This window comes from Equus asinus, chromosome 3, assembly GCF_041296235.1.
Source record: "Equus asinus isolate D_3611 breed Donkey chromosome 3, EquAss-T2T_v2, whole genome shotgun sequence".
NCBI classification, from domain to species: domain Eukaryota; kingdom Metazoa; phylum Chordata; class Mammalia; order Perissodactyla; family Equidae; genus Equus; species Equus asinus.
In genome coordinates this window covers 161,625,763-161,647,331 of record NC_091792.1, presented here as the reverse complement: position 1 = coordinate 161,647,331, position 21,569 = coordinate 161,625,763, and the positions used below count along the sequence as shown (strand labels likewise).

Sequence of the window (21,569 nt, the reverse complement as noted above, 5' to 3'; positions counted from 1 at the left end):
CTGTCCCGGGGCAGGGGAGGTCAGAGGACTGGGTGACACGGTGGGCCACCTGGCTCTGGGACCCCAGGACGCCCAACGCCATCCCAGCCCATTTACAGAAGAGAAGGAACAGGGTGGTTGCCATGACTGCAGCTTGTGGGGAGGGAGCTCAAGCCTGACCATTGTCCAGCAGCCACCCCTCCCCTCTGAGGCCCCAGGGGGAACCTGTGACCCGGAGTTGGGGAAGAACCAGCTGCAGCAGGACTGCCCATGCACCAGGGCCATGCTGGCCACTCTGTATAGCCGAGACCTGCCAGCACTGAGCCCACCTCATCACTGGCTCTCTGGCCCCTCCTGGCTCACCCCACATTGGACATACCTTTGGGCCCACAGCTGAGATGATCATGTGCCCAGGACCCTGGAGCCAGGGCTCACCATCCACCTGCACAGGTGTGGCTTTGAGCAGGGTGACACGGAAGTAGGAGCCCTGGGCGATGCGGATGCCAGAGCGCAGCCCTCCCTGGACCTGGCCCTGCCGGAGAGCACCCTGGGCTCAGTGGGTCGCAGCACCACACCAGCCCGGCACCCCCGGCCCTCCCACTCACCATGTGCATGACACCCGTCACCCCCACCACCTCCAGCAGCCCATCATCCATGCGCGGCTTCTCAAACCTCGAGTCGCTCTCGGAGCCCCACAGGTCAGCCCCCGACCCCCAGCTGTGCAGAGAGGGGTAGGAAGGTAAGAGGGCAGGCTGGACAAGGGCCAGAGCCCCACCCGAGGCCAGAGTGCCCGGGAGTCCACCGCTGGCACCTGGGGATGTTGATAAAGATGAGGCCCTCGATGCTGGGCAGCTCCACCTGCTGCTGCTCCACCTGCAGCCGGATCTCCTTGTGCAGGCTGCGTGAGTGGCTGATCTTCTGCAGCCCGACCCGCACATACACACCCTTGTTGTGGAACCTGCAGAAGGGGGACATGTCTGCTGTCACAAGATGGGGCCCTTGCCCAGCCTAAAACAGACCCAGGTTGGAGCCCCCTCCACCACTTCCTGCTGGTGAACCAGCAGGAAGTGCAGAGTGCCATCACCAGGGGGCAGCCCCTGCTTTGCCTAGAGCAGCCCCAAGCTCCTGTTCTTACTCTTCTCGCACCTGCTCGTGAACTTGCCGGGCTCCTCCTCCCGTGCCTGGTGGAAGTCCAGGCTTAGCTCTGCGTCGATGCCAATCCCACAGTAGTTACTCATTTGCACAATCTGGGTCAAAACATGTTCCCATGTGGCCCTGTCAGCCCTGCCAAGTGCTCCCCATGCCCCAGGCTGTGTCCAGCCTCCTTGTCTCCAACCCAACTCCGCTGCCATCGTCAGAACTGCTTCTGTCTGGTGACCACCCTGCTTAGTAACTGCCAGTGCCCAGGGGGGACAGCGTGGCACACGGGGCAGGCAAAGGTCTGAGCTAGGTAGCTCTGGGCTTGCCACCCAGAAAGTCACTGCTTTGTGCCTCAGCTTCCCCATCCGTAGAGGGGATGGCACTGGCACCCACGCCAGAGTGTGGCAGGGACAAGGGCAAGTCCCTAGACGGATGTGGTAAAGAGTCACCTGCAGGGGGCCCAGCGGTGCCATACCCTCACCCAGCACATGGGTACCTTGGGGGGCTCCACATCTGCCACACTGTTCTCCGCACCAGTGGCCTCGTGAGCATCCAGCAGGATGGTCCAGCGGTCCATGAGCACAGCATCTGCCTCATCCACTGATACCAGCACGGAGAAGGGGTCCTCTCCACTGTAGCCCGCCCCCCAGCGGAGGACCCGGCCAAGGTCATTCCCTGGGACACGGGCAAGATGCACACTGACTGTCCACACCCACCCCCCGACCCTGGGCCTCAAGTGAAACTTGGGCAAGAAGGGATAAACCCTACTCGCCAGCTGACCCACCTGTGCCCAGGGGCAGGATGGCCACAGAAGGCTCCGGGCAGGCCAGATGGTGCCGCATCTCCTCCAGGGCAGCCAGCACCCAGCCCACGGTGCCATCCCCACCACACACCAGCACCCGGAAGCAGGGCAGCTGGGAGAACACGTGAAACCTGGCGAGAGGGAGACAGGAGGTGTCCTGCCACAGCCACGGCCATGCAGGTGCGCAACAAGTGGGTGGGGAAATAGCGACCCTGGGGCAGAGCAGGCCGCAGCTCATCCCCCATCCAAGGCAGCCCGTGAGGGTTCCATACCGAACCCCAACCTGTTCCCACCGGCCGTCGGCAGGTGTGTATGGGCCCCCCTCCGGTGCCTGCCAGGCTCCGTTCAGTGTGGCAGAGGCTTGCCGGACTCACCCGGGCAGAGGCCCCCCGTTGGTCAGCTCAAAGACCTGGTGGGGGTTCAGCAGCTTCCGGAAACTGCAGAGCAGGTCGCGGCCCTTGAGGCCTCCGCTTCTGGGGTTCACAAACACGAGGAGGGGGCGGCAGTCTGGGGGCAGCTTCGCGTGCTGGCAGATGGGGCGGGTCAGAGTGTGCTCCCAAGGCCACCCTTTGTGCAGAGCCGGTGTCTCCCCACCCTACTGCCCAGGCAGGGACCACCCCCCACCCTGAGCCCACCTGGTCTGAACCAGCCTGGGGCCAGCCCCTCCCAAGGAAGGCACACACGAGGGGCTGCACGGCCATCACTACCTCGCCACAGACCACTCGGGGCACCGCCATGGCAGAGGGACGCCCATAGGCCACTGGCCAGTGGGGCAGGGAAGAGGCCGGCCGGCCTGGAGCTCTAAGCACACAGGCCCTGCCACAACCACAGCGACACAGGGTCCCAGACTGCAGCCTCTGCCTCATCCATACAGCTAATGCGCCTAGGTAGGCAGGAAGCCCACGCGGGACCCCACCTGCCCCTCTGAGTCACCTGGCACACACCCTGGGGGGACCACACACCCGGGAGGAACTGCAACTCCAGGGCCCCCAACCACCCACGTAGCAGCTGGGAGGACAGCCCAGTTCACAGGGTGGCCCCACGTGTCCCCTCAGCCTCTGGACGAGGCCCATCCTCCCACACACAACCCCCAAAACACAGTGCCTAGGAGACAGTGGGCAGGGGAGCTGGGTCCCCACAACGGTGAGGTGGGGGGTCTAGAGTCCCCATGATGGGGGTTGCTAGGTGACAGAAAACAGACAAGCTTGGCACAGATACAGTGGAAAGTGGCCGTGGCTCGAGGCCGAGGACACATGGGGTGACATGTGGCCCACTGAGCAGAGCTGCCTGCGGTCACCACTTACCTGCTCACCCCGGGGCAGGCAGCTGACAGGAAAGAGAAAGCGCATGTTGGCATCGCCTGCCAGCTCTGCCCACGGGCCAGCTGCTGGGGCCCTGCCCTGCAGGCACTGCGTCCTCATTAGGATGGAGGTATGGCCACCCTGTCCTGACCTGGGCAGGACCCACCTTCTCCACCTGGCTCGGGTGGGGACGGGGCATCCAGGACCTGTAGGTGTCGCCCACCCAGCCACAGACTCTATGCCCATCTGCTCTAATTCTGCTCCGCCTGGATGGGGGTCAGTGGTCAGGGTCAGGGGTCAGGGGCAGAGCAGCCATGGACACCTCGAGGGGCCCTGGGGCCAGCAGTGCCAAGGACCAGAGGCTGCAGTGAAGGCGCAGGGCAGGGGTGGGACTCTGGCCCCTCCCCTCACCCTGACCACAGCAGTGCCCTCGAGACGCCCACTTTTGCCCTGTGCCGGCCGCCAGGCGCCCAGCATCCCAGGCAAAGAGCACCACCTACTGGCCAGAGGTGGTCGGGGCACAAGCAGAAGTCCCAGGGCACCTGCGCGGGGGAGAGGGGCCAGGGCCCAGCAGGAAGCTGCCTCTGCGGTCCTTGGCCTGTCAGCTGCCATTGCAGGCCTCCAGCGGGGACCTCAGGCACCCCCCTCTGTGTAAATCAGACCGTGTGCGGCAGACTTCGCTCCAACCCCAGAGCGTTAAACAAACCAGCTGTGGAGGCCACATCCCCCAAGTGCCCACCCCGGGCCCACTCACCAGCACATCAGGGAGCACCAGGGCAGTCAGTGGCCGGCCATGCACAACTGTGTCCTTGACCAGCATGTACAGTCGCTCAGCCTCTGCGAAACAGGCCACGCCCAGCACCACTGCACCTGCGGCAGGTGGACCGTGAGCTCAGGTCGGGGTCTTGCCACCCCCTAGCCAGAAGGGGCTCCACTGTAGCTGGCCTCAGATCAGCCCACCCAAGGGTGTCTACCCGGTGCGACTTCTCCCCCCAGGGAGCCTTCAAGGATGGCCGAGCTGAGAAACAGGATATGGTGGGTGGACAAGAGCGAGACCACCATGAGGTGGGGAGGGGTGGCCTAGGACCCACGGCAGGGGTACGCCCCACAAAAATGGAGAACGCTGCTAACTGCTGAGGACCCACAGAAGGGACGCAGGCTCACAGTCTGTCCTGCCACTTGTGGGCAGATGTGAGGTTTTCTGTGATAAAAGACATGAACCCATGGGCAGAACGAGCACGGAGGGAATGTTTTCTGGGCCTCAGTCACGTTTTAGCAAAAGCATCGCAGCCATGAGCCAAAAAATGCACTCAAACGGTTCCCTGCACACGGCCCCAGAGAAAGGTCAGGTCCCAACAAGGAAACACAGCAGCAAAGGGTGGGGGGCTCCTACTCTAACTCCAGCTGTGGCCTGGGATGACCCCTAGGGGGCTCACCTTGAGAGGAGTAGACGTGGCTCACAGACACCAGGCCCGCTGCAAAGACAGGCTGGGTCAGGGAAGCAGGACACGCAGCACAGAGGCCTGGGGCCTGACCCCCCCAGGCCTCCGACTCCCTCCCTCCAGACCCTGACCTCCCCCCAGGCCCCTGACCCACCCACTGGGATGCTGCCCTCACGGCCATCCACACTCAGGCAGCCCCCACCTCCTACTTAGGGTAACTTCGCACAACCCAGCAGGGCCAGACCCCAGGAAGTGCCTGCCCCGTGCCAGGGCCAGGGCAGAGAGGCCAGAGGCTCAGAAGTCCTCCTCAGAGGAAGGGATGCAGTCAGAGCCCCAGAGGTGAGGACAGAGCGTCATGTGGCAAGAAGCATCTGGGCGAAGGCTCGAACAGCAAGGGGGCAGAAGGACCCAGGACTCGACCTCAGCACAGCAGCCCCAGGGCCTGCTCTCAGGCCCCGCTATGTCCCTGGCAGCCAGGAGCCCAGCCCGGCCCAGGCAGTCACACCTTTGGTGGCCACAGCCTCGTCCAGCAGGCTGCTGTACTCCTGGGGGGATAGGCCAGGTGGCAGGCCACCGACAAACAGGGAAACGTGGGGGGCCAGGGCCCTGCCCTCCACCACGTAGAACCGCGTCTGGCTCATCTGTCGCAAGGACGTCTGCAGGGAGAGGGGCAGGGGGCACTGAGCAGAGCCCCAGGGGTGCCCGGCCCACCCTCCCCATCTGGGAAGGGGCCGCTGGAAGAGTCCCCAGGAGGAACAGGCCAAGATGGGGAGGGGAGAAGGGGAAGAACTCACAGGTGGCCTCCCTCAGGACAGGCCCCTCCACTCCCCTCAGGGACCCCACCTCCCAGGAGCAAGTGACAAGTTAGGAAGCACTCAGATCCACCAGGCCCAGGAGAGGCACTACCAGCCAGGAGGGTCAGCTGCCCACCAAGGTGGACGTGAGGTCCAGGGTAGACTCTCTCTCCACGAGGTGGAGGCCATGGCCAAAGGCCAGCAGCTCCCCAGGGACCAGCATCCACACCCACTGACCTGCCGGATGTCTCGAAGCCGGTCAAGCAGGGGCTCCTCATCTGCCATCACCGTCCGCTGGACTGCAGGGGCAAGAGGCATGGCCTATCAGCACCAGGTGCCTTGCTCACCTCTGCAAATAGCTGCCCTGAGGCCCAGGGCACCAGGAGGCACACCACTCAGGACATCAGCTGCAGGATGCCCACTCACCTTGCCTGCTGCCCATGAGCACCTCCACCAGCTGGAAGCTCTCAGCACCCTCGGCCTGTGGGGGCAGGGTTTGGGGCATAAGACCCGGACCAGTTCCTCCACCCTCCTCAGGACACCCAGCCAGGGCGGCCACACCAGAGGTGGGACAGCAGCCTGGCCCAGTGGGCTGGCCAGCACCAGGGTGGGCCCAGTGTACACACCTGGCGTCCAAGCAGTGGGAGAACCTCCAGCACCACGGTCCGAGCAGTGCTCTGTGGGGTCACACGGATGGACACGTAGGCCACACCCACCCTGCAGGGGACAAGCTCAGGAGCTCTGGTCAGGCGGCCCCGCCCCCTCCCGACTCCCGCAGGCAGACCCTGTGCCTCCGCCTGGGCCTCACTTGAGCCAGGCAGGGTAGATCTTCAGGACCTCCTGAGGGCGGGGCAGAGCGCGGATGATCCAGGCCTCAGACACAGCCTCGAGGGACCCGGGGCCTTGGCTGCCCTCCTCCTCCGCAGACCCGCCACTCCGGGACTTTCCCCGGGCCCCGGTTTCGCCAGCCTGTGCAGGTGCGGGGAGCACCTGCAGGTCGAAGTTGTGAGGGTCTTCCGTGATGTAGTAGGCCCGCAGCGCTGCCTCCTGCAGGGGAGGGGGCCAGGTGTGCACGGGCGCCGCAGCCGTGCTGGGCACCACAACCCCCCAGGGATGGGCCTGCCACAGCCCCTGGGGGGCTCCCCGTTACCAGCAGCTCCTCACTCCTGGCCAAGCGCGGGAGAGTGATGACACGGAAGTAGTTTCGCTGCACAGCGTCATTTCCATCAAAAATCCTCAGGGTCTGCTTGCCTGGGCCAGAGGGAAGTGGGTGTGAATCTCTGGTGCTGGGGCCTGCGTGGGGGAGGAGGGATGGGGGAGGAATGGGATGCGGGAAAGAGGGACAGGATGAAGCACAGGATGGGGGACGAGGGACCGGATAGGGGGGCGGACGGGCACTAGGGACTAGGTGGGGAACAGAGCGGGGGTCCTGGCCGGGGCCTGGGCGACAGCTAAGCGGCACTTACCAGACTCTGGCGCCAGCGCCTCTCTGCCCGGGCCAGCGGGGGAGCTCGTGTCCACACCATCGTCCCCTTCGCCTACAGGACAGACACAGCGGAGTCTCACTCAGCGCCCAGCCCCCACCCTGCCGCCCGCCACTCCCGCCCCCGCCCCGCGCTCACCCGGCTCTGGGGTCACGCTCTCGGAGATGCGGAAGCAGTGCATCTTGCTGAAGTTGCGGGATAGCAGGCGCACGCACGCAGGGGGCAGGATCAGGGTTCGCAGGCGCCCGAACGTGCACTCGGGGGCGAGTGCCGTGGAGCAGACTGAGTGGGCCTGAGGGGGCACAGGCTTGAGCCTGGGGCCTCCGCGCAGGAGAGGCCGGGGTCCAAGCGGCTCTCAGTGACTCCACCGGGGCCCACGCTGAGCGCGTGGCCTTAAGACTCTCCTCTGTACAACAGGAGCCCCCACCCCGAAAGAGAGCAACGCAGACAGCTCAGACGGACGGGGGGCGGTGGGGGGGGGGGGAGGCGGGCACCGCCACGCTCTCCACGCTGTTTTCCCACGGGACAATGCACTCGCCCCCTAGATCCCAGGCCCCACCCCACCTGCCCAACGCCCCGCTCTGGCCACGCCCCACCCCACCCGCCCACCGCCCCCAGGCTCCACCCCACCTTCCTGCTGCCCCCCAGAGCCAGCCGCACCTGCACTCCGCACCACTCGCAGCGCACACCTGCCAGCACATCAGAGGAGCCGCACGTCTTCCTGCAGACCTCGCAGCGCGCGCCGGAGGGCAGGTTCCCCTCCCGCCAGTGGTGGTGGTGTGTGTCCTGCGGAGGGGGCCGTCAATGAGTTCGCCGGGTCCCCCGTGCTCCCCAGCCCTCCAACCCCCCCACACTCACGTGGTCCCGGTGCCCGTCCCGGTGGCACTGGCGGCAGTCGCTGCAGGCGAAGGGCACACAGTCGGGGTGAACGTGCAGCTCACACACTGGGGGGCGGGCAGGTTTAGGGGTCTCTCGCTGCTCCCCACGGCCCCCGCCGCCTTCTCGCCCGCCTGGGTCCCGCCCTCGCCCTGTCCAAGCTTTCTTTAACCTGCCTGCGCCAGATGTGCCGGGCAAGGACAGCCCCATCCTCTCGGCTGGAGGGGACTGTCCGCCCCCATCTCTCCCCGCCCAGCCCTCTTCAAGGCACAGCCTGCACCCCTGTGCCCCTGCACCGGCCTCCCCTCCACGAGCACATCTCTAGAACCACAAACGCCCGCCCCCAGGGCACCCCTCCGCCTCCTGCCCACCAGCCCTGACCAGCACCCGGCCATGGGCAGGGATGGGCCACCCTGAGCGGCAGAGACCAGGGCCCTGGGAGGAGTGGGGGGGCTTGGCCCCAAAGGGAGCTGGCAGGCCCAGGCAGTACCTTCACAGCGCAGCGCGGGTGCCTCCAGGCCCCTGCGGCACACGGCGCAGAACTTGCGCTTGTACAGCGCCCGGGGTCCAAAGCAGTGGGCCACTGGGACCTGGAGGAAGCAGGGCACTGCCTCAGCCCAGGGGCTCCTGGCCAATCCCACTGCCCGTCCAAGTCCTGCAGCCAGACTTCCTCCACATCCCACACAGCTCCATCACCACCCCATGACACCTGCCTGACCCCTGCAGCAGCCCCAAATCCTCCTGAGCACTATTTACTCAGTGCTGTGGGTGCCCCTGAGGGGTCCTGCTGGGGGACTCCCCAGCATGCCTGCCTCCTCACTCTGCAGGACCAATGCTGGGCTGTTCCAGCCATGGTCTCAGGCAGCCCCTTCTGTGGGGGACATGCCTGCTCCTCTGCTGCTCAGGCCCCTACTGGTCCTGTCCAGGTCTGATCCAGCTGCACTGCCCAGGGAGCCCAGAGGAGATGGTGTCAGAACCAGAGGGACGTGAGGCCTGGCTGCTGCCCTGGGAGGGGCTCACAGGCAAGAATGCAGTCAGCAGCTCGAGGACCCAGACCAGGACATCCAAGTCCCCCATGCTGGTCCCATGGCCCACCCCATCCAACCCGCCATCTTGACCCCCAGCCCAGGACCTGCCACAATTGCCAGCCTCCCCCACCCCCTGGCCCCTGCCAGCAGGTGCGGCAGCCATGCCCTTACGCACGCGGACCAGGCTGGGAGCCAGGGTCACACAGGGGATCTTCACGTGCTTCAGGCACTTCTCATGTGACATGAAGTTGCAAACTGTGGGAGTGAGAGCTGCATGAGTTGGTCCCTGTCCTGCCCAGGAATCAAGAGACCCCAGGGCTTGGCATGCAGAAGGGAGGCCTCAGGCAGCAGGGCCACCAAGGACTGTGGCGGGTCTCCAGCGTTCTGACAGGACAGAGCACCCGTCACAGTGGGCCCACTCTGCCAGAGCCGATGGGGGGCAGTTCCAGGGGACAGAGGGAGGGCACGGCAAAGCCTCCCCCCAGAAGCACCATGGACACCCTGATCCTCTGCCCCACCCCACATCCCAAGACAGCCCAGAGCGGGGAGCAGGGGCCTGGGTGGTTCTGACTGTCCTGGATGACGGTGTGTCCTGGCATCCTGAAAGTGGCCCCTGCCCCCCACATGCAGGCCCAGGTCTCCTTCCAGCCTCCGCAGTTGGCCGTCTGCAAGGGGCAGGCAGGCGGGCAGGTGGCATCCTGCCTTGGCCAGCTCCTGCATTTCTGCATGTCCCCCCAGACCAGCTTCGCCAAGCACACCCTTCCCTCACCCCCCCCCCCCCAACTGCACACACATGCCGTGTGCCTGCAGAGACACAGAGCCAGTCTGTGATGGGCCAGGACCCCTGAGGCAGGCGGGACAGCCAGCCCCGGGAGGGCTGCACCTGCCCTGCCCGCACCCAGAGGGGCAGACAGCCCAGAGGCTCTAAAGGCGGTGAGCACTCAGACGTGCCTGTGCTCCTGAGGCCCACGGGAGCAGCAAGGGGCACCCCACTCATCCTGGGGAGGCAGGGCAGGACTCCAGGAAGGGGGTCCCGGCAAGACTAAGCTCAGCCAGGAGACACACCCAAAGATGGACAGGAGTGGGTGGCGGATGGGAGAAGCGGCTGGCGTGGCCTCTGGGGGCACACACAGCACTGGGGTGGGACGGGATGGACAAGGCTCCAGGGAGCTAGGAAGTGGGCAGGCGGCAGAGGAACACACTCCCCAACATAGCCTCAGGTGAAGACTGTTTGCCCGGGGACCTCGAGGCAGCCCTGTCCCACTGGCTGCAGCCCACCCCCCAGTCCCCAGACAGAGGCAGACGAGCTCCTACGGGCTGGCAAGAGCAGCCCTGAGGCCTCCTTCAGAAAGAGCTCCAGAAGTGGGCTGGGGCCAGATGAGGTGGGCAGAAGTGGGGAGGTCCCCCCAGGCGCCCAACTCGCTCTGCCGCGGAAGGCAGCAGCTTTGGGCAGGCAGCACCCAGCTTCCTGCTCTGGCTGTGGAGATAGCGCCTGATCACCCCACACCCACATCCTGGGTGCTCCCTGGCAGGGCAGGGGGCTCCTCCTCCAACACCCTGGTCCGGCCCCTCTGCTGGCGGAGATCACCAGCTGTCCCCCACAGAGATGGGGGAATGTGCACACAGCTGCCTGGCAAGGCCTCCACGTCATGCCCCCCACATCATGCCCCAGGCATAGCCTCTTTCCACGAGCTGCTTCACCCCAAGACCAGGCTAAGGGTTCTTGAGCCCCTCAGATCTGGAGCCCTGCATTCACTACCCCTCACCTGTGTGGGGGTCCTGGGCCTAGCCTCAGACCTGGCACTCTGCCTTTACCACCCTCACCTGTGTGGGGGCCCTGGGTCTAGCCTCAGACCTGGCACTCTGCCTTCACCACCCCTCACCTGTGAGGGGCTTCTGGGTCTAGCCTCGACCAGGCACTATGCCTTCACTACTCCTCACCTGTGTGGAGGTCCTGGGTCTAGCCTCAGACCTGGTGCCCTGCCATTACTACCCCTCACCTGCATGGGGACCCCGGGTCTAGCCTCAGACCTGGAGCTGACTCAGCCTGCACAAGTCTGTCTCCCACCTCAGGTGACCCTCGTGGCATTCCCAGGGGCCAGGCAGGCAGTGCAATATTTCTGATCTGACAGAGAAACCAGGGGTGACCAGCCCATGCCAGACGGCCAGGCCCCACGGTACAGCCCTGGGGGGTCAGGACGACCAGGCTATTTTCCCTGGCAGAAGGCATCCTGTGTGAGGGGTCCAGTCTCTGGTACCCAGACCCAGCCAGGCCCACCCTGAGACCCCAGCCTGAGTGGTCCGTCTGTCTCCAGAGCTGAAGGCCTGTCTCCCTGAGCAGGTCAAAGGTCCCACCCACCTGCCCTGCAGAAGGGAGCAGGACTAGAAGAAAGCAGACCCCGAAGCAGGCATGCGGGCTGCCCAGGAGCCAGAGGAGGGGGCGCCTCCTCGCCCCGCCGGCCAGCTTGGCACCAGGAGGGAGTCCTGTCTGGGCACGCCGCACTCCAGGCAGGCCCCGGCCGGCTCTCCATTAGTCTGAGCCAAGGCAGCGCCAGCACTCGCCCCTTGTGGGCAGCAGCGTGCACACAGGGCGAGAATGGACCGGCACCAGGGCACGGGAGCCAGGGCCCAGGCCAACCCTGCCTGGCCACGCCGCTGCCCCTTGCTGCCTCCTACCCAGCTGGGGTAGGATCCCACAGAAGGAGTCCCGCCTGCTGCCGGTGGGCTGGCCTCATCCCCCAGTCAGGCACCTGCCCCTCGCTCACCCTGCCCCAGCGGCCCCCTCCCCGCGCTCCCCCCAGTGGACCCCAACCCAGGCGAGGAAGTCCAGGGAGCAGTTCTTTCCTTACACCCCACAGCGGTGGCGTGGAGGGGGGTACCGCGCGCGGGCTCCTGACGCCCCCAGGCCCCTGGAGGAGCGGTCCTCCTCACCTCCATGGCGAGGGCCTGGGCCGGGCATACTCCTGCCCCTTGGGGCCAGGGCTCTGTCCCGGGTAGGCCCCTGCTGGGACTGCAGAGGTCAGCGGGGAGGTGCCCGTCTGGGCCCGGGACGGGGTTTGCGAGGGGATCGTGGGCGCTCACCTTCGCACAGGAAGCCGGCCAGCCCCCAGATGAAGTCGGAGCAGAGGTGGCAGAAGGTGGGCTTGGTGAGCGTCACCTTCCTGAAGCTGTGGCCTGGCGCAGCGGGGCCCGGGGACCTGGCGCCCGCCCGCTCCGGCCCCGGCCCGGACCCCGGCCCCGGGCGCGCGCGGCCTCCGCCGCCCAGGTCGGGGCTGGAGGCCGGGCTGCCCGGGCGCGGGGAGCCGCTGCCGACCCAGGCGCGGGCCCCGGGGTCAGCCGTCGCCGCCATCCCGGGCCCGTGCCGCCCGAGCGCCGGCGGCAGGCGCGACCCGGTCCGCGCTCCGGGAAGCGGGGCTGCACTGCGGCGCCGACCCCGCTGTCCGCGCCGGGCTTCCGACTGCGCCCGCCGCCACTGCGCAGGCGCGCGCCCGAGGGGCGGGGGGGGGGGGGGGGTCCGGAGGTGGGGGCGGGGCTTTGATGGGGCGGGGCCTGCCCCGGGGGCGGGGCCTGAGGCGGGAGGCGGGATCCGATTGGGGTACGCGTGCCGAGGCCTGGCAGGCAGGGGTCCCGCCGCTCACGTCTGGTCGTACAGGCCCCGAGCCGGGACCAGCCTCCCCGCGCGCGGCCGCCACGCACCCCCGTGGGGCGTTTGCACCTGTGGGGCCGGCGCGCGCCTGCGCACACGGCCGCCTCCCACGGGGCACCCGGATCCAGCCCGCGGCTCGGGGTTCCGCCGGAGGACCGGGGAGTGCGCGACGCGGCCCGGGGCCGCCGGGGGTCGGGGAAGGCGAAGGAGCTGGGGGTCCCGGTGGGCTCCCGGATGACGGGGGACCCGGGTGGGGTCCGAGATGGAGGAGGAGGGCGCCGGAGCAGACTCGGGGCTGGAGGACCTGCCTCTCCGCGTGCCCCCCGAGCCGTGCGTGGGCGGCTCCGTCCGCCGGGTGTTCGGACGCGTGGTCCTGCTCTGCGCGAGCGTCCCCAGATGCCCCGTCTCTGCCCTCACCACAGACAGAGGCTGAGGCTCCAGCCAGGGATGGCCAGGGCCTGCTGCCCGCCGGCGCGTTGCTCCTCCTCCAGTTCGCGATGGTCCCTAAGGGGAGCCCCCCCATCAGCTCTCCCGTGGGGAGCTCCAAGGCTGCTCCGCTCCCTCCCTGCCCTGGCCTCGGCTGTTGTCTGGCCATGTCGCGACCCTCCGCCAGGCCCCCTGGACCCCTCCCCGCTATGAGAGACCCACTCCTCCACACTCCCAGGGAAGGCAGTGAACGCCACCAGCCCTGCCGGGCGGGATGCACAGCTTCGTCTAGTCCAGGCGGCGCTAGGGACATGTCCACGCGAGTCGCCCTGCTCCTGTCGCCTGCCAGCGCTCCGGGTCCCTGCTCCTGCGGGCCTGACCGCGGATTGCAGTGCGCGTGGCCGGGCTGGGCGTCGCGGGCCAAGGGGCTTCCTGGGGACCCGCCAGGTCCCTACCAGTGTTTTTCTGGCTGCCCTCGTGCCAGGCCCCTGCCCCGGCAGGGCGAGCAGGGGCTGCAGGGCCTCGGGAGGGGGTGGCTCGGGCCGGTGCGGGGAAGGGCAGGACTCCAGGGCCCCAGAGGAGAAAAACCTGGCGGAGGACACAGCCAGGGAGGATAATGTCTGGGGGAGGGTGTAAAGACCACAAATGCTATGGAGGAAATGCCTGGAAGTGTGCTAGACCTGCTGGCAGGGCCCGCAGAGGGAGGGGCGGGGGGGGGGGGGGGGGGGAGGGTAGGCAAGGAGGGAGGGAGATGCTGCCTTTTGCACAGGGCGGCTGCCAGGAGTGGACAGCGGAGGAAGACAGGGTGGGACCAGGGACTGGGTCTGAAGACACCATGGATCCTGGGAAGGTTCATCAGTGTCCAGAAACTGCACTGAGCATCGGCCGCACACCTGGAGCTGAGTTCTGGGGCAGACAGACAGCAAACTGAAAAATAAACGGGCCCGGGAAACGCCGCTTAGTGTCTTGGTGCCACTGTGGATGGAGGCAGCCAGGACTGAGTGACCAGGAGGAGCTGGCCTGGCAGCAGAGAGCACATCTGGGTGGTGGGGGTCGGGGGAGAAGAGAGAGTGCAAAGGCCGGTTGAGTCCCTCAGACAGGTGCCTGGGACCTGCTCTGAGTCCCTGCTCCTGGAGCCTTCAGCTTCCTGCCAGCCTCCTCCCCACTTCCTGAACCTCACGCCAGATGGCTTCGGGCACCCTGGTCCACTCCTCTCTCTTTTGGCCACCCACCCGATGAACCTGTTCTCCATCAGGCCCGGGAGGGTTGGGACCCAATCACGGTGCCTGTGAGAAGGCAGAGTTTTCTATCGAAGCCTACTTCCCATGATCCAGACTGCCACTGACTTAAGGAAACAGGATTTGAGGACATAGCTTTCTTTCTCAAGTCGCAAGAAAGAGGAGTGCAGAGAAAACATCTTAAAAAGGAAAATCCACATCTGACCATTTCTGCAGAACTTGGTGCTTCCTGATCCAGCACATTAACCAAATGGAAAGCTATACTTCCATCAAACCCTCCCACGAACTTCTTAGAATACCTTCCTAAATAACTGGCAGCTTGTGGTTGAAGCTCACAACCAAATCTCTGCCTGGAACACAGCACCCAGTGCAGGTCCAGGCTCCGTCTGCTGCTGTGGACAGCCTCTTGTGCAGGCCCCTTCAAGGCTCTTGACCATTTGGTTCCACAGGGCTGTCTGTCTCTCCCTTTCTGTTCTGTCATGGTCAGCTCGGGCCCCATAACAAAATACCACAGACTGGCGGCCTAAACAGCAGACATTTATTTCTCCCAGTTCTGGAGGCTGGAAGCCCGAGAGCAGGTGCCAGCACGGCCGGGTTCTGGCGAGAGCCACTTCCTCGTTTGCAGACAGTCACCTTGCCGATGTGTCTGCACACGGTGGAGAGACAGCGCGAGCTCTCTGGTGTCTCTTCTCGGAAGGGCACAAATCCCATCAGGAGGGTCCCACCCTCATGACCTCACCTGACCCCAATCACCTACCGAAGGCCCCACCTCCGGACACCATCACGGGCTTGGGGGGTGGAGTGTTAGAGTTTCAACATATCAGGGAGAGAATTAGGGAGAGAATAAATGTCTGTGTTTAAGCTGCCATTTACGTCTATGGCACTCTGTTCCAGAACCCTGCACACTGAACGCTCACACCCGCACTCTGTTGGCCTGAGCGACAGCACGGAAATGGACTGGTAGTGCAGTGTGCAGCGATGGCTCCTTTCACCTGGCGTTTTGTTTTCAGCGCCGCTGATGGGTCTTTTCGTTGCTGCTGCACACTCAGTTGCACACTTGCGGCCGTTCTGCTGTGGTTATGCACTACACTTTGTTCTTTCTACTGTTAGCGGCTGGTTGCCAGGCTTCGGTTTTTATGAAAAGGCTTCCAGGAACATTCTCGTCCACATGTGCACATGAGCACATGTCTGCTGAAGTGGGCATGCTGTGTTCACCTCTGGAAGATAACCCCAAACAGCTTTCCAAAAATCGACGCAAAAATCAAAACTCTTACTGGTACCAAGCAATGGTCTCGCTCTGCTCACCATGATCTGAGCCAATTAATCACGATGAGTTAGAGATCGAGAAAGGAAGCCTTTATTTGATTAGCCAGTATAACCGGAAGATGGCAGACTAATGTCTCAAAAAGCCATCTCAAAGAATTACGGAACCTCGAGGCAGTTATAGGGAAAATGGGCAGTGAGGAGGGGTGTGGAGATGTCGGCCTTCGGGCGTGACGGACTCCAGGGTCCCTCATTGTTCTTTTCTTCTGTCTACGATGATGAACGTCCTGCAGGTGTTCCTTCTTCCTGGAGGCCTTCTCGTTCCTGGGGAAGATTTGTCGAGATTGTTAAGAACGAAGCTATCAGGGTACCTCAGCAGGGGTGTGTGCACAGGACCAGGGCCAGAAAATCATGAAAGTGTATAATAATTTATAATGACTACACACTGGAAGGGTTTTAACTGGGAAAGCGTCATTAGTGTGACAAGATGGCCTCACTTACGTCCACTTGCAGTGCTTCCACCAGCAGCGCAGGAGACGTTCCTCTTCAGTGTTCCCCTTGGACACTAACAGTTTTGTGATTTCGGGCTTTCTGGTGGGTGCAGAGGTGTCTGTGTGGTGGGCATTTGCTCTGTGGTGAGGGAGGCCTGCACCCCGTCAGAGTCCCCTGCCACCTGCAGCTCTTCTTCGGAGCCTCTGTCCAATGTCGTGACTGTGTGCCGTGGGGTGTCTCCTTCTCACCGGTTTGCAGGAGCTCATCGTACATTCTGGAGGCGATTCTTTCGCCAGTTACAGTCCATTCTCGCTATTCGTGGTTGCTTTGCTCCATAAAGTCACCGCAAACACGGAATTACTGAGTGAGGGATCACGAAGCCCTGCTCCTGGGGAAATCAGCGCCAGCTTCCGCGAGGTGCGGCCGCAGGTTTCCTCAGAGGGTGGGCAGAGCCTCGTTCCGAGTGTGCTTCTGCTGAAAGACACCGCACTTCACGCACGTGGCTGATGCGTGAACGTCGAGCCCGCGGCAGACTGCCCTCGGCCTGCAGGAGCCCACATGACGCGGGATCTTCTCCGTCAGGCCCGTCCGGCCTCCTGCACTTAGAACACCAGGCGGAACTCCAGCTCCAGGCCTCGGGCCGTCTTCACCAACAAAAAGCACAAAGGTGTGGAAAACGTGGCACTAAACAGGCGGGAAAGGACACTTGTTGACACGTGAGCTGAAACCAGAAGGCAGAGCGTCGTCCCGTCCACCTCAGTCGGGAGCGTGCGGGTCCCCAAAAGACCACGGAAGCACCGTGAGCGTGGATTGTGGGGCCACAGACAAACCCCAGGGAGGGGGTGAATTTGCAATTATGGGGGATCCACTGTGTCTGCACCACAGAGCACACAGCCTCCTCCAGAGCGGGCGGCCCTGCCACCCTTTCCATGCTGGCTTTTGGTGAACAGGCCTTCTTAGTTTCCACCTTTTCCAGTGATCTGCCTTGTCCTTTCTGGCAAGGGCTTGGGGTGCTGTCCAGGCACCTGCCTGGGCAGAGGCGGTGAGGATGCTGGAGTTGCTGTCTTTCACATTTACATCTCCCAGCCAGCAGGTCTGCTCCGGCAGGCGGTGTGAGGTGGGGTCCAACTGTGGTCTAGTGACCCAGCACACTGACCAGGTAAGCGTGGGGCTGAGCCCGTCCAGGTTTGGGGCAACCGGAGGCCATTGGGGCTCTAAGAAAAAAAGCAAAATTATTATGATAAAATTAGATACACATTTATTCAGAACGAGAGAAAAAAATCACCACAAATTAAACATTTTTTTAAAAGCTGACTAATAGCACAAACATCACAAAATCTAGAAAATAATTGTTTATAAGTTCATAATTTTTATTCATAAGTTTTCATTCATAGTTGCCTGCTCCTCCTCTCTGATACTTTTTTCATCTACATTTTTTATGGTTTCTTCTTATAACAAATTTGCAATATCATTTTCCAGGGAGAAAAGAGAAAGATCATTTGGCCCCTCCGGCAAAGCTGAGAGGAAAAAAACCCTGACGGCTGTTTTACGACCCTGCTTGCCAACTCGTGACCAGCTGTGTCACACACATCGATAGGACTGCTGCCGAAGTTTGAGAGACTTTCTCTGCTTCTTTCATCTGAAAGCAGGGAAGTTCTGGGCAGCGCACGTTCCCTGCGCTGTGACTGGTCTGGAACGTGGCTGCTGATCTGATGAGCCTTCCCCATGATGTCCTCGTCACCTTGGCTGTCGGGACTCTGTGTGACCTCGTCAACGTCAGCATTTCCTGTGAAGTCAGCGGGTGCTCAGTGCCTTTCTCAGGGTCCAGTGACTCACTCCTCCTGGTGTGTTGCCACCGGAGCTCCTGGAAGCTGTTCTCTACTCCAGGATGTCCGGCATCAACTTCATTATGCAGGGAAGTGACGGGGACGACATAAATACACTCCACTGAACCCCAGCTGACATTTCCACAACTCAACTTACCCCGGGCCAGATCCCAAAAGTGCCCCCACCTCTCCAGCAAGAGGGGAAGCACGACTGGGAGCCCGAGACGGCGTGGGAACCGCTGTGGTCACAGCACCTCAGTTCATCAGGTTTTACAAAACTCTATGACCCTACAGACCCTGCCATGTGTGCCGCGCTGTGTCCCTGGGGGGCCTTTGTCCATCTGTGCCCACTGCCACGCTGTTCCCGCTGCTCTGGCCATATGGTTGCAATCTAGGAGAGCCGAGGCCCCCACATGTGTCCTAGGTGCAGGCAGGACCTTTCCCTCCAGTGGCCGACTGCCGGCCTTTTCCAGCTTCTGGAGCCGCCATCCCTGCATCCCTGTGCTTGCGGCCCCTTCCTCCATTGTCAAAGCAACACAGCATTTATCCTAAAATTTGCACCCAGGATTTGTTTTAATCAGATATGGGAAGGTAACAGAAACAGAGGCAACTGCCTTTGAAAGAAGAATCTATTACTTATATTTCCCAAGAGAAAGAGTACACCACACAGGGCAACACGGGAGACACCAGTTTGAGCCAGGAGACAGGCAGCCATGAAGAGAACGTGGCTCAGAGCCTTACTGGGGTCTCCAGAGGGAAGAACGTGCAAGGCAGCAAAGGTACACACAGAAAGTTAGCACTGGCTGGTTTGAACGCTTTCTGCAGGTCTGGGCTATGGGGGCGGCCCCTGGTTGGCCAATACCTGGCAGGGGCGGCTTGGGGCAGGGGGAGTATTTGCTTGGTGTGGGAGAAGGAGATGGGAGCCCATGGGGTGTGGGCTCTGGTAGTTCATCTGTCGTTGAAGGCCCTCTCTCATGTCTCAGCGCCTCCAGGAATCCACGAGTCCTGGGCAGGGCCATGTCCCCAGGGCCATAGCCCAAACACCAAGCCTTCAAGAGTACAATCAGGGGGAAACAGAAAAGTTCTCGCCTGCCTAGAGATGCAGCCAGGTCTGATTTAAGAGAGAAAACTGGATTTTGTTATGAGAAGGACCGATGCTGCCACTGACGATCGACATCCCAGGGAGAAGCAGCCGCAGCCCACACTTCTCAGCCAGAGATAAATGGAGCCGAAAACAGAAAAGAAAAAAGAGCGGGGAGAAGAGGAAGAAAGAAAACCAAGGTAAGGGAGAAAAAAGCGCCCACTTTTGCCTATTCTTTTACTGGAAGAACTGAGGGCACCCCAAGGTGGATTCCCACAGCCTTGGAGCAGGGTCCCGTCTGTAGGGCCTCCACCCTCAATACCCGATGTCACTGAATTGTGGCTCTGCCCAGCCGACTGCTGGAGCATGTCATGCTCGGGTAGGTGAGCTAGCATGCTCAGTCCAGGGCCCACGTCGCCAGCCTCTCAGCTGCAGTTGCCTCCACCTCGAAGGGACACCATGCGCCTTCTCAGGCTGCCCATGGGTCCCTCAGCTTTCCAGCGCACACGACCTCTGCAGACAAGAGCTCGGCTGCAGCCACCTCTCTCCACGAGCACGGGTGTGGCCTTACACTGATGACAGCCTTCTCCAAGGAGACTCACGTGACACACTCATTACGGACACACAGGTCCAACACCTTTTAGTCCTTTTTGGGTTCTAGTGGCACCACGTTCTTCCCCCAGACCCCTTGGCTACCTGGAGCCCCTTGGGAGTAACCAAGCAAACAGCAGTGGGAGTTCGTGGACTATGCAAGTGGCACTGCCAGCCACCAGCGTGACAGAGCTCGGTGGAGTGCTGCTGCTTGCCCTTCCTCAATTGGGACGTCCCTGATGACAGACGGACCCAGGGGTCAAGACACTTGGCCAAACTTCATCTGTTGTCGTAGCAGTGGATGCCCTGAACAACGATGGCTCCTCCGCATAGTGATCATACACAATCGGGCCATTGACTAAAAATCGTCCCCTTCAGTGGATGGAACCCTATGAGTCTCTTGTCTCACAGAATGCAAAATATAAATTAAAATCAGCATGTCTGCACACATACTAAGGCCACAATCCAAGGCCTGGCCAGGACACACCTACTCCCTTTGGAGTTACAGACATTATAACAGTGACCAAGACACACATGTCACTTGTTAAAATACAGAGAGAACTGCCATGTCCCTGTGAGGTCCCAGAGAGCCCATTTAACTGAGAGACTTGATGCTCTTCTTAACCAACTTCTGTCAAATTCCAGTTCAGCAAACAGACCCTAGATGAGCCTGTGTCTTGTCCGGCCTTCCACACCCTTAACTAAAGGGCCTTTGGCCCACTCATGCCTCACACCAATGAGGAGAGCTCTCCCATCGCCCTTTCCTGCATCGGAAGCGGGTGTGTCCTGCCTGTCATAAAGACTCCTATGTGAGGCCCTTCCTGACGCGCCTTGGGCTCCCCATGTGGCCTTGCATGGGGAGCCTGCCTCCTGTTCCTAGGGATCTATGAGCACGACCTTCTTCCCTCGTGGCAAGGATTTCCGTGTCTGCACATTGGGCATATCTGATTGAAGCCAATGCCAAGTACAAATTTTAGAACAATCTTCAAACCTCTCTCTCTTCCAAGGTGAGCGCGTGGCCTCCTCCATGTCAGCTCTCCCTCTGCCTCCCCCACAGGACACTGTGATAGCATTTGGGGGGGCCGACTGGGATAATCCAGGATCATCTCCCATCTCAACATCCTTAACTTAATCACACCTCTAAGTCCTTTCACCAGGTAAGGTCACGGTCACAGGTCCTGGGGACTAGGACAGTGGACTCCGTCGGGGGCCAGCCAACCACACTCCACTTATGCCCCTCATGACTTCTGTGCTGTTGTTGTCACCTTCTAATTCTCTAGAGACAGTTGAAGACGTGACTGTTGCACAAGTCCTCCTTTGTGGGGGTTCCATACAACACACCCTCTCTGTTCATCTCCCTCCTTCCTGTACTCTGGCCTGTTCTGGGTCATTCTCCTCCCGCTTGAAGGACACCGCTGAATGCTTCCTGAAGTGAGGCTCAGTGGAGACAAACGTTCTCAGAGTTGGTTTCTCCAAAACGTCTTTATTTGACCTTCGTTTTTGCTGGATTTAGATCGTAGGTTGCCAGTTACTCACTTTCAGGACTGCGAAGTTTTCGCTCCGCTGTCTCTTGGCGTCGGCTCTCCTGTTGAAAAGTCAGCGCTCGCTCTTCCCGTTTTGCACGTCGAGGTAATAGGTCTCTTTTCCTCCAGCGAATGGAAGGTTTTCCCTTTTCTGTGGTTTCCCGGCTCCCTTAAGAGGAGCGCGGATCCAGCGTTTTTTGCGCGTTTCCTCTTGGGCTGCAGAGCACTTCCTGATCTGCGGATGGACGGCTTTCATCACTTTCAGAAAATTATCAGCTCCTGCCCTTCCCCATACTGTTTGTCACCAACCGAAGGGGCTGGCGCTTAGGTGGCCTCCCAGGACGGGTCCCGGTGTCTGAGGGAAGACCCTGCTGAGTCAGAGGCTTTCCCCGCGCTGTGAGACGCTTGGCTGTTGGACACGCAGCGCTGCGTGACCTCCTCAAGCCGTGCAGAGTTTAAAGCGTGCACGTTTACACCTGCGACCCCATCTCTAGGGCCCCGCCCTCGCCCCCGCCGGCCCACCTAAGCCCCCGCCCCCGCCCCCGCCCCAGCCCCACCCGCCTGGGTTCCAAGACGTGGCCACGCCCCTACCCTGCCCCGCCCACCGCCCCCGTTCCAAGACCCGCCCACTCCCCGC

At 62.3% G+C, this 21,569-nt stretch overlaps 1 protein-coding gene and 1 long non-coding RNA gene across 11 annotated transcripts in view; both read right to left on the bottom strand.

The window, feature by feature from the left end:
- DGKQ (diacylglycerol kinase theta) overlaps positions 1–12,316 on the bottom strand; it is a 29,555-nt gene extending 17,239 nt beyond the window's left edge. For 2 of the 10 annotated variants that reach the window (XM_070506426.1, XM_044768032.2), the window contains exons 1-22: positions 11,928–12,316; positions 9,022–9,101; positions 8,309–8,408; positions 7,801–7,886; positions 7,603–7,728; positions 7,081–7,234; positions 6,925–6,996; positions 6,609–6,709; positions 6,267–6,505; positions 6,085–6,175; positions 5,885–5,939; positions 5,696–5,757; positions 5,170–5,320; positions 4,659–4,697; positions 3,977–4,092; positions 2,296–2,447; positions 1,904–2,052; positions 1,616–1,794; positions 1,126–1,226; positions 791–937; positions 585–696; positions 359–511 (exon numbers count right to left, since the gene is read on the bottom strand). In XM_070506426.1, the coding sequence (XP_070362527.1) occupies positions 359–511; positions 585–696; positions 791–937; positions 1,126–1,226; positions 1,616–1,794; positions 1,904–2,052; positions 2,296–2,447; positions 3,977–4,092; positions 4,659–4,697; positions 5,170–5,320; positions 5,696–5,757; positions 5,885–5,939; positions 6,085–6,175; positions 6,267–6,505; positions 6,609–6,709; positions 6,925–6,996; positions 7,081–7,234; positions 7,603–7,728; positions 7,801–7,886; positions 8,309–8,408; positions 9,022–9,101; positions 11,928–12,195 (2,733 nt within the window). In that variant the 5' untranslated portion in view covers positions 12,196–12,316. Of the gene's footprint in view, positions 1–358; positions 512–584; positions 697–790; positions 938–1,125; positions 1,227–1,615; positions 1,795–1,903; positions 2,053–2,295; positions 2,448–3,976; positions 4,093–4,658; positions 4,698–5,169; positions 5,321–5,695; positions 5,758–5,884; positions 5,940–6,084; positions 6,176–6,266; positions 6,506–6,608; positions 6,752–6,924; positions 6,997–7,080; positions 7,235–7,602; positions 7,729–7,800; positions 7,887–8,308; positions 8,409–9,021; positions 9,102–11,927 lie in introns of those variants that run through there. The other 8 variants (XM_070506425.1, XM_070506423.1, XM_070506428.1 and 5 more) reach the window with 6 other exon arrangements.
- Positions 12,317–13,694: 1,378 nt separating this feature from the next.
- On the bottom strand, positions 13,695–21,439 carry LOC106825425 (uncharacterized). The gene is made up of 3 exons (XR_006526248.2): positions 17,501–21,439; positions 15,921–17,125; positions 13,695–15,743 (listed from the first exon to the last, which is right to left on the bottom strand). It is a non-coding gene; the product is annotated as an uncharacterized lncRNA (long non-coding RNA).
- Between the last annotated feature and the right edge of the window lie 130 nt (positions 21,440–21,569).